The sequence below is a fragment of the Melanerpes formicivorus genome, unplaced genomic scaffold (assembly GCF_026170545.1).
Source record: "Melanerpes formicivorus ecotype bairdi unplaced genomic scaffold, bMelFor1.0.p_v2 SCAF_4, whole genome shotgun sequence".
In the NCBI taxonomy this organism is placed as follows: Eukaryota; Metazoa; Chordata; class Aves; order Piciformes; family Picidae; genus Melanerpes; species Melanerpes formicivorus.
The window spans coordinates 20,750,185-20,762,317 of NW_027142356.1; the positions used below are offsets into that span (position 1 = coordinate 20,750,185).

Here is a 12,133-nt window from a genome sequence, read left to right on the forward strand (position 1 = left end):
TAAAAATCAACATCTTTATTGTATCAGTTCCAGAAAGAATATTCCAAGATGTATTTAATATTCAAATCAGTTAAGTACATTACCATAAAAATCAGATGGCAAGTACACAGAGTATTACAGATTAAAAATCCCTTTATCAAAACAGTGAACTGCAGTTTAGGATAACCTGAAGCTTAGTATCTGAACAAGAAAGAATTAGTAACAATAAAACAATTTAGATTTATTAAAACTGTTCATTACTCTTACTGTTCCAAGAAATGCAGAAACAAGTATTTCCGGCGCTTTTGGGTTTTTTTTTCCTTGAAAAATCAAAAGATTTAGCGAAGTTTTTCTTTTTCACTTCTCTGAAGCAAGTTGGACATACATTTGGAAGTTTTTTATGTCTTGCAATACAGCATTATAGCCTGTCAGATTATATTAAACAGTAGCACCATCTACTGGTCCAGAAATCCTTTCAAACTTTAGAAAAAGCTGTGGAGAGCGATCCAGCCAAAATGATGCAAAATGCTACTGAGAGTAACATGTAGTTCTTCAGTCCCTGGATAGGCAAAGGGAGAGAAAAAGATGATGTTGGAATAATAACTATCACTTCACCAAAAAATAAAATGAAATGAAGAAGTAGGGTATTGTTTTAGGACATAATTAATAAACCCACTGCACAAAATGGTAAATTGAATATCATTTTATATAACATTCGTAACAAATTTGCTGCTCAACATAGTTTCATAAAAGTAATCTATGATGCAATACCCCTTGTAAGATAGCCACAAAATAAACCCAGCAATTTTTAGAAGGATCTTTACAGGCCTTTGTCTACTTCCAGATTACTTTTCAGAAGTAAGCACTTATGCAGAGACTATTCTAAGTTCCATGAAAAAGAGATGAAAGATTTGGTGAGTCACAAAGATTTGAATAATGAACATGATGCACTCATGTTGTGGTGCAACATAAATTTGCAGTGGGAGAACATCTGGTTCTTGATCCAAGGATGCATAACATTTATACAGTCACCAGAAGTATTAGGAAAGATGTTCTCCAATGTTAAGTTAGGTTCCAGGGGGATTTGAACTAGATGGTCTTTATAGTTCCTTCCAACCCAAACCATTCTATGATTCTATTCTTGGAAAACTTAGTATTGCATGATGCAACTTTCAGCCTCACAATGGAATACTTATCAAGAGGAGAAATTTAAGAGATCTAGAAACAAGCAAGAGAGACTGAGTAAGATACTCAATATAATTACCTTTATTTCTTTAAATACAACGACTCCCCACATTGCAGCAACAAGACCAGGACCCTAAAGAAGAAGATTCATTTGTACATTACAGACTTTCACTGAAATGTACCGCTGCCTTCTCATTACTTTTCTCAGGGTGGTTAAATTTTGCCTGGTTAATAAATGCAGGCGTTTCCATTCATCTAATTAGAGCATTCACAGTATTACAGTATCACCAAGGTTAGAAGAAACTTCAAGGATCATTGAGTCCAACCTGTCACCACAGACCCATGACTAGACCATGGCACCAAGTGCCACGTCCAATCTCCTCTTGAACACCTCGAGGGATGGTGACTCCACCATCTCCCTGGGCAGCCCATTCCAATGATGAACAACTCTCTCGGTGAAGAACTTTCTTCTCACCTCGAGCCTAAACTTCCCCTGGCGCAGCTTGAGACTGTGTCCCCTTGTTCTGGTGCTGGTTGCCTGGGAGAAGAGACCAACCCCTTCCTGGCTACAACCACCTTTCAGGTAGTTGTAGAGGGCAATGAGGTCACCCCTGAGCCTCCTCTTCTCCAGGCTAAACAATCCCAGCTCCCTCAGCCTCTCCTCATAGGGCTTATGCTCAAGGCCTCTCCCCAGCCTTGTTGCCCTTCTCTGGACACCTTCAAGTGTCTCAATGTCCTTCTTAAACTGAGGGGCCCAGAACTGAACACAGTACTCAAGGTGTGGCCTAACCAATTGTAGTGGGTTGAGAGAGCCTCAAATGGTCACACCAATGCAGAGTACAGGGGCACTATGACCTCCCTGCTGCTGCTGGCCACACTATTCCTAATGCAGGCCAGGATACCATTGGCCTTCTTGGCCACCTGGGCACACTGCTGGCTCATGTTTAGGCGGCTGTCAATCAGCACCCCCAGGTCCCTCTCCATTTGGCAGCTCTCCAGCCACTCTGACCCCAGCCTGTAGCTCTGCATGGGGTTGCCGTGGCCAAAGTGCAGCACTCAGCACTTGGACTTGTTGAATGCCATCCCATTGGACTCTGCCCATCTGTCCAGTCGGTCGAGGTCCCTCTGCAGAGCCCTTCTACCCTCTAACTGACTAACATCTGCTCCCAACTTGGTGTCATCTGCAAACTTGCTGATGACTGACTCAATCCCCTCATCCAGATCATCAATGAAGATGTTAAAGAGGATGGGGCCCAGCACTGATCCCTGGGGGATGCCACTGGTGACTGGCCGCGAGCTGGATGTGGCACCATTCACCACCACTCTCTGGGGTCGGCCCTCCAGCCAGTTCCTAACCCAGCACAGTGTTGCAGTCCAAGGCTCGAGCTGACAGCTTAGCCAGCAGTTTGCTGTGGGGGATGGTGTCAAAGGCACAGCACTGTGGAGTCTGCGCTGGGTGATACATGCTCTTCTAGTCGGCTTTAAATAATACGCCTCACTTTAGTTCAAACTACAGTCCACGATGTTTCCACATTTCAGAGGACTCTTAATGTTTATCAGTAGCTACCATGGATATTCTTAACATTTCCTTTCTTAGTCATGATAATAAAGTTAGTAAAGTTTGATTTTATTGCTCAGTATGACACTGAGAGACTGGAACATGCATGTATTTCCTCTAGAGCATGCACCTGGTCAAAGCACAAAGCCAGCCAGCCAGGTCAGGAAAACTACCGATTATCTTTGATGCTGTTGTACATATTTCCTAGCTAACAGCAAAGACTGATATACTATGATAATTTCCAGGCACTGATGGTAATATAGTTTGCTCCCTGTGGGAGCTATGATCTGAATTTTCATGACTGATGAGAAAATATTATCTGAATATGAAGCAAAAACTGGCTCTCTGTTAATGCTTCTCATCAGAGCTGCTAGCAGACACGCCTGACGGATGTTTGTACAGTTATCTTCCTCTCTCCACCTCCAGTACAGCTGATCAGACACAGATTTAGGCCAGCAGGAAACAGGGTATCTTGATAAATGTATTTGTGGGTGCTGCTTCCCAGTGGTATTGCCAACTATTATTTGAATAATAGCCAAGATGCTATTTCACTTTCTAAATAATGTATGCTGTGAGAAGAACGTGATTTAGAATTGAAACAAATTAAAGGGATGTGATAAATAGCTCTCTGAAATTTTCTCTAGGATGGACTAAAGCAGCAGCTTGGAACCCGTGGTTCAGATAGGCACTTTCTCATCAGTGCTGTCCTTAAATGTTTCATTTTGTGTGGTTTTATATACTTGCCCTCTAGGCATACTGATAACTAAGTCAGTTAAGCTGCTTTCCATTAATCCTTCAAGTTCTAATTAGAATGATCTCAAGTCTCTTTTTGCATGGCATACTGCAGAGTTTATTCTGATTTACTGCATATTGAGGCAAAGCTTAATCCCTATTAACACTGGCACATTAGTTTGCTTCCAAAGTACAGCTATTCAGCAAAACTTTTGTTATTTATGAACTGTCATTTGCCAGAGCATCTCCATCTAGTAGACTGGCAAAAGAATAATAGCAAAATTTATTTTACACCTAGTGATGGAATTTATTCAGCTTCTGGAAATTAACAGTGCTTTACAGTGTCATAAAGAGGAACAGAAAAGACAAAATGGACCAACCTATTTTCCCCTCATTTGCATAAGAACATTATTTTCAACAACATATAATCTGTTGTGTTTAAGAACTGTAGAAAACAAAACAATAGCTGACTTAAATAAGCCAAATGACTGCTAGAGGAAAACAAAGCATAAATGAAAATATCCAGAACAAAATGTACTTTCTGAAATGAAAGCATAAACTGTTTCCTTCTTTTAATCCTCTCAGTTTACTACTTGATATTGATAGAGTTCTGGTTACAGAGGCTTTGGCTTTGACATAACCTAAAGACTCATATTTCCAGTTCTGGGTTTTTACACTTGGCATTGATCAACATGGTGATTGTCACAGTCATCTATGATCCTAAAGAACCAAAGTCTAGCATAGACCAGCAGATGAACCAATGTAAACCCTTGAGTAAAGTGCTGTAGACATGTCTTAATTTTAACTTAATTTCACAAATGGAAGGGACAAAATAAAACCCCACAACCTTTACTTTTAAATCTTGTCACAGATTTTATTTTTATATACTTACTGCAGTAATTATTGGAAAGCTGACCACAGCACTGAGATAGTGATTGGCTATGAACCAGCAGCAATTGGCTATTGCCCAAAGCACGCCAGATACAAACCCTAGAAAAATAAATCCCAGTCAAAAACATGCTCAGCAAGTTACAGACAACAATTTGTGGAACATTTATATTTATAGCACAATACAGAAATAGTATATATGTATTTTATTATGTTTACTATTTCCACAAGCTGGCTCTGATAAACTAAACCAAAGGTCAAGCGATAAAATCAGTTACTGTAAATGAAATAGTAAATTAATTAAAGTTTACAGTTTTCTGGGAATTTTATTCTCCACTCTGGCAGAGTCAGTTTCTGAAAATCTGCCAAATGAAACATCATTTTGGTCATGTTTCAGATTAACCCCAAATTTATAATTGTTTCCTAATTTTAATTACTGAATGTAATGAGAACAATCTTTCAAGAGACAAAAAGGAAAATTAAGGGACTTGAAAGATGAACTACAATTCAAACAGCTTGAACTAATCACTGCAATAATGGTCAGAAGAAATAACTGAAATTAATTGCTAATTTAAAACACAGTCATACCTGGCAATATAGCTTGAGGATAAACATTAGGTCTATTTTTCTTGACTGCACAGTAGATCAAAAAGTAGATGGTACTTGTAAGAAATATTCCACTGAAGTGTGCAAAAACATAATCTAAATCTGAAAGAGAAATTATAAAAATTATAAAATTATAAAAAGGTATTAATTTTATCTACATTTCTTTCACTGATAGCATTCACACAGACTAAAAAACACACAAGGTGCTAGTGCTAGCATCTCAAATTCAATTGCTTTTGTGATGAACGCAGCTGCCAGTCTGACTGTGGATGGATTTGGTCAATAATTCATGTTTAATATATGTGCTAACTGCTGTGTTTACCCTAGGGTTTATTATAGGGTTTTCTGTGAGTTGTTATTTTCAGAACTCTTATTAGTCAAACTACTGAATTAATTTCTCCAAACCTTAAGAAAATCTTCAGGTGAGGCTACAAAACTTAGGTGGGGACTGTACATAATTACATCCTCTCCTGACAATTGTATTCCCCTATATATCCTTGTTTCTTTTCTGTACATTTAAGGCCAAGACACTTACTCTGTAAGATGAACACCTAACAGTTTTGTCCTTTGTTTATCTTGAAGAATGTATTGACATTTTAATCCCTATAACCATTAACAATAATAATTTATGGACTACTCAAGAGAGTATTTCCAACAGGGTAAAGCAGAAGCATGTACCAAAGTGATCTCTTATCTCCTTGGAGCTATAATTTCTCAACAGGAAAGGCAACTACAGTAACGATAACATCTGCTGTGTCTAGCTGGGGAATATATCAGTTTCAGTATTCAAGAGAAATGGTATGTAACATAACAAGCAAACATTTAATGGCAACATTATACAGCCTCAGCTGTAAGCTGCTGCTGTATTACTTGACAGACTACTCACAAAATATTTAGGAAAATGTTTCTGGGGAAATGTTTGAAATTGGCAATTAGCCTTATGTTAAAAGGTTTCCATTTAAAAAACTGCTAAGTTTAAATTACTTATGTTGTTATAGATCTCTTCTGCTCATTAGTTATGATCAACCTTCTCCTCTTCCTTTCCTGGGATACTGGCAATTGGTACAGCACAAGCTGTTGTTTACCTCCTGTTTCAGGCATATGAACTTTGTGTTTTGAGAGTATTTCATGCCTTTAGAAATGCATCTGTGAGTTAAGTATGGTATCCTCTGGGCTGTTTATTACTGTTCTTTTAGTGGTGTAATTCACCTCTGAGAAAAAGGCAGTGCTAGTACTGTGATTATGACAACACATAATATAGGGCAGAACTAGTAAGTTGTAATAGCGTATTTTCAGGCCTATCAAAAATATCACCTTCACAACTACACTGATAAAAGAAAATAAAATTGATGTAGTAGAACTTACCAAATTGACTTGCTCCACTGTATACAGTTTCATTTCTTCTTCCATGGTCCTTGATGTAAAGTATTGGTACAAAACTGGAACCATAGAGTATTCCAGCTACTACAGCCAGGCTACATCCTCTTTAAATAAAAAGAGCAAAAATTGGGGAAAATAGCCTACTGTTTATCAGGGAAGTATCAACACACTAAGACAAGTCCAGCATTGCAGTTAAAGACTGTGTATCATATAAAAATAGCTAGGAACACTCTAAAAATAACACAGTTATGCACATTTTTATTTTCTAGTGTAGAAATGGTTCAACACAGTTGTTTTTCTTATACTTTGTGGCCAAGTAACATAAATAATTCCTGCCCCAAGAACCTGCAGTCTAGATTAATGACAAGAGAAATCACCTAACTAGGATTTCCTAAAAGCAGAGCTTGGACAAAACAAAAATATAGTGAAAATTCTCTCACCTGCATCTTTACTGCTCAGTTTACATACTCTTCATAGTTTTCCCAGGCTCACTGCCTCTTTAGTTCCCCTTCTCTGTCTCCGAACTGCTGTGTTCCTGGCTGTCTCTAGTCCTGACAATGGTGCCTTGCTAGCTGCTGTTTCCACCTTGGAACACTTCTGCTGTCTTCGTACCATGCTGCCATGCCTTCTCCACATGTGGCTTCCAGGGAAACCACCCCTGGAAGCATGTTATTAGCATAGGCTCCTTCTAGGCTAGAGCGCTAATCAACCAGGTGGTAAAAAACAGCTCTGTAATTACTTAGTTGCTATTTCTATTTACCTTGTCAAATGTTACAAGTAGTAACTAATAATTAGTAAGGTAAAGCACACTCTACAGTGCTAAGGAAATAATATAATGAGTTGTGCAGGCATTCATATATAAATATGCACACTATATCAACAATTAAAAACCTGTTATTTATTAGTGCATGACTGCACTAGGAAAACCACAGGATACAAATTCTGCTCTTACATTGTGTTCAACTACTTTCTCTGGCTACTTGGCCTGCACCAGTGAAAGAACTGTTAATGACTTACATGACTCTCTTTTTCGCTGGAGAAAGGCTGTCCACCCATGAGTTGTCAGAGGTATCTTCAGAAACATTAATAGACTGCAAAACCCCAAGGGGTTTCGCACAAGTTTAGTTTAGTTCCAGTTTAAAAAAAAACAAAGCAAAAAACTCCAACAACTTATTAAAAAGAACAGTTTTGCTGTAAGAAGATAAAATTAAAATAGAAGGAGAAACTAGAAAAATTTAGACATACTCTGTAGAAAGTAAGAATTTTTAAAAATAAAATAATAATTGGATTTACCTATCTCAGTTTAGAAGTTTGGATATGGACTTTGGTTTTACTACACAGTAAAGCACTCGCTAGCGGTTTTTTTTAACCTGCATGCAGGTAGACCTGATCTGTCCTTCCTTAAATTTGATGGGTGATTCAACTTGTAGATTTTATTTATTATGAAGTTTTGTCTTTTGTTGATAGCTTTGTTGTTACTATCTGAATAAGACTCTTTGCAGAAATTAACACCCTTTAAAGACACTTCACTTTCCCTGTAATCCTGCGATCAGATTGTCGTCTTTAATTCAGTCTGGTAGACACGCACCTCTAGTGAGCATTGAGCACAGCTGGAAAATTCTAGGGGGGACTCCAGTCAGGTAGCAACCAAGTACTGGAGTAGAAGAGTACAACAGTAGGAGAGACCTATTGTTTTCTAGATTTTGTTGCATGCTTGGAGCTCCAGAAGGAGCAACAGCCAATCAAATACACCTCCATCTCCAACAGCTGCCACACATGATGTCGAGAACCAGTGACTCTTGTCTCCTGGCTTTGTAATGCAGCAAAAATTGTCTTGTGCTATTGTCTTTCATGTAACCACCCTAGTCTTAATTCAAACTGTAAAATGGCTTCCTCTTCTCAGACAGAAAAATAATACACGCTGTCTTGTATATAATCTGTCATAACGAAAAAGGACTTCTAAGCCATTTAAAGCTGACAGTAGAGAAAGAACACTTGAGAAAACCTTTACTCTTTCTCACATTTGGCTGGATATACAAGATCCACAAATTGAATACAATCAATGCACATTTTGGTAGTTTTATGTAATCTACCATAAACCCTAGTAAATCTAGTTAACATTAAGCATTTTTTTTAATGCCTATGTACTTTTACTGTTGTAAAGTAACAACTGCAGAGTACTTACACTTTCTCTCAGTAAAGGTGTGCTTTCTAATAAAGCTGTAGAACTCCGGACTTCAGTTTTTATGAAAAGAAATATGACAGCACTCAGAAGAGAAAATACACAAATATCATGTCAGCTCATAAGCACATAACATTTTGCATCCAGAGACATGTTATATTTAGAGGCATATTAATTTTCATCATTACCCTACAATCACTTCAATAAATTTTAATAATGCAATTGCTTTTAACAGTCTTAACAAACAACTTCAGTAAATAAAGTAGTCTTTGTATCACTTTATAGGTCCCTCTTCTATGTTTGAAGACTGAAATGTCTCCTCTTTACAGTGTATAGTTACAATCATGTTGCTCTAGTGAACAGTGCCCTTTCGTACTAAACCCCACATACAATGAAACATCTAACTGAAAGTTTTATATGGAAAAGCTCAAATTGCACTGAATGGGCTTTGTGCTCAAGGAAAAAAAAGTTAATTTTCAGTCTTCCATCACATGTGAGATAATATCGCTCCTCCGGGGCCTACTGCACATATGGAAGGTGAAGGGTATTGCTCAGTGGAGCTCCAGTGCACTATGTGACTAATATGAAGAAGAAAGGGTAATACTACAGCTTGTGCCCTCAGCCCTAGGACATCAGGTAAATATGTGTAATCAGAACTGACAGTATTTGGGTTTTATTTTTATGAAAGATATTTCAATGATTTAAAAATTCCTTCCTGTAAGTGTAAACAGAATGTCTGTGAGGAATGATTCACCTCCAACTGAAGAAGTAAGGATAGATATAAAAGGATGTCAGTTTCCTCAAGAGGGTCTAGACAAACATACACACATTCCACACAGGAGACTAAAATGAAATACAAGCTTCTCAGCCTTGCAGAGCACCATACTCAGGTTCTGTGCAGCTTGCCAGGAAAACAGGCTCATCCATGATCTTTTTCCATGTTGATTGCTTCTCTGTGATAACTCAGAAACAGGCAGGAAGCAGATGGTGAGTTAAATGAATTCACCAAGCAAGAACAGCAGTACTGCTATTTTGTGAGCACCTCACAAAATCATGTTCTCCATTTAATGGTATCGGGTAAAAAAGATAAAGACTTAGGAAAGATGAGGAAGGGAAGCGAAATCCATAAATCTAAGGCAGCAGCTCTTTCCAGGCAATCACGGATGGCTCCATCATCCCCATGTTCTTAACATTCTTCCTACAGGCATTATGTGCATCTGCTATTTAGTGTGCTTATGGAAAGCTTACTGCCCCGGGCGGGGATTTAGGGGCAGCCTTGCGTTCCTATAAAGACCTTCCTGGCCACCCAGTTGGAAAGTAGGAACACTGTTACATAACAAGACCCTACTTCCTCTGTATTTGGATCAAAATATGCACACATACATAATAAATAAAAAAATAAGGGTAGAAGCCCTTTCAAAAGATCCCAAAAGAAGACAGTGTTTGGAAGGTGTGGCATATTCTAGAGTTATGAGGCTTTGTACCCCTGGCTGAGTCAGATGGGGAATCTTTCAGGGGTTTCCTCACAAGATTTTTCTAGTCTGTTTTTCTCTCTCACAAAATTTGGGGAAACCGAACCATTTGAGTAACCTAGCTAGGGAGACATTCTGTTTCTCACTGCTTTGCCTTAACATGTCTACCATCTCAGAAATGCATTTCTGTGTTTATGAATAACCATTTCAACACTGTACTGGGTATCACACATGTTTCTATTCTGAAATACAACACTGACCAGTTAAATATGGATAGATCATGAATTCTGCACTATAACCCTTTGCAAAAAAATTCTTCCATATACTTGCCCTCTGGTTAAAATTGTCCCTGTGGTTACAAAACACGTTATTTCATATTACAGAAATTTATTGAAAGAATACATTGTTACCTTAATAGTGCAAGTCCAGCTCCAATATAATTTAAGACTGGTCTTGATACCTCTTCTGGGTCAATTCCAAACCAACCAAACCTGAATTTTAAAATAGTTTCACTGAGTTGCACTGACTGCATACAAATAGTTAAATTATAGCCCAGTCTTCAAAATCTTTACTCATGTAAACAATTCTGCTTAAGTTTGTACGTTGCAATATGCTTCAGTTGGCTTGAAAAAAAGCTACGTCCACTCTACAAAAAATAATCTTTATGCTAATTTACATTGATTTTTAAAAAATTATTTAAAAGTGGAAGTTAATTTAAATTATTTATCAGCCCATGTTGTAGAAGAACAAATACCAACAGTGTACTAGTTCTACATTAACAAATACATTATCTATTCACTCAATTATGTTAGAAGAGAATAGAATAGAATAAACCAGGTTGGAAAGAGACCTTCAAGATCATTGCATCCAACCTATCAACTAATTCAACCCACCTAATCAACTAAACCATGGCACAAGCACCCCATCAAGTCTCCTCCTGAACACCTCCAATGATGGTGACTCCACCACCTCCCCGGGCAGCCCGTTTCAATGGGCAATAATGAATGAATATCACTGGGCATTCTTCTTCCCACTGAGACTGAGAAAACTCAGGAACAAAACAATAAAAAAAATATCCTGACTACTTTCCATCAAGAGGGAAAAAGATCTTATATATGTGATAAATCCTATTCATCGGTGACAGTGTTTTCACTGCAGTTATTAATGAAGAACTGGCACCATTACCTATGCATGACTTAAGACTTAAACATACTCACCTTGAACTTGCCCAGCCTGTCAGCAAATTAAAAGAAGCCCATATCAAAAGACCAAGAGCTAAGCCAATAGTTTTAACAATAGGGACAACTGTAACATTGCCTGAAAAAAAACAAAACCACAAACAGTTAAAAACTACACCATGTTCTTGTATAATTTTGCTTCAGATTTTGTGACTGTTCTGAAAGTAAAGGACTGTAAGCAACTATAAGGCAGCAGCAGGTCAGTTTTTTTAAAAATACACTTTTCCTCACTATCATTTGAAAAGTTGATGCTTATTAAGTATAATAAAATAATATGTGCTCTAAGAGTACAGCTCCATTAATAATGAGACTTTATAAACACAAATAACTACTACTTTCTTTATGGAGAAGTTTTTTATCGCTGTTTTCAATATTAAAAGTTAGTATTGCTTTGTGTTTCAAGAAATATTATCTCTTCTTCTTACCTGTTGCCCATACAACACCCCCAACCATAGCCAGAGGCCAAAATCGGGGGCAGTTCTGGATTAAATTGACCACCAAAGACACTAGCCATATGGAGGCACAGAGAATCCACTGGAAGAACATTCCTATGGAAAAAGCAAATGCACACAATAGTGAACTTGCAGAGTACCGCATGTGTGAATCTCTTAACATACTGGTTTAGATAAAGTTGTACAGGAAAAAATCAGAAGGTAGCCACTTTGTGAATTTCAGAGAATCATGTTACAATATATTCAAAAGATGTATTTTAAGGTGGGTGTTCTTTACAAGTAGCCACAAAAGACACTACTGGACAAAGATTTCACAAGCCCTGATTTTCAAACACATGAAAATTTTGACAAGCTTCTGACTAAGAGGATATTCACAAACTGCAAACTTCTACTACCATCCAAGTAGCAGCTAACGTGGATGACTGCACTGAACAGAACTCCTTCAAAGCCCAGGGCTCAGG

The 12,133-nt window shown here is 37.8% G+C and overlaps 1 protein-coding gene across 4 annotated transcripts in view; it reads right to left on the reverse strand.

The window, feature by feature from the left end:
- TMEM144 (transmembrane protein 144) overlaps positions 1-12,133 on the reverse strand; it is a 21,862-nt gene continuing 9,729 nt past the window's right edge. For all 4 annotated transcript variants that reach the window (XM_068137198.1, XM_068137199.1, XM_068137197.1 and 1 more), the window contains exons 3-12: positions 11,646-11,768; positions 11,200-11,299; positions 10,393-10,473; positions 8,514-8,595; positions 7,346-7,419; positions 6,314-6,432; positions 4,931-5,050; positions 4,347-4,444; positions 1,244-1,297; positions 1-538 (exon numbers count right to left, since the gene is read on the reverse strand). In XM_068137198.1, the coding sequence (XP_067993299.1) occupies positions 455-538; positions 1,244-1,297; positions 4,347-4,444; positions 4,931-5,050; positions 6,314-6,432; positions 7,346-7,419; positions 8,514-8,595; positions 10,393-10,473; positions 11,200-11,299; positions 11,646-11,768 (935 nt within the window). In that variant the 3' untranslated portion in view covers positions 1-454. The remainder of the gene's footprint in view (positions 539-1,243; positions 1,298-4,346; positions 4,445-4,930; positions 5,051-6,313; positions 6,433-7,345; positions 7,420-8,513; positions 8,596-10,392; positions 10,474-11,199; positions 11,300-11,645; positions 11,769-12,133) is intronic.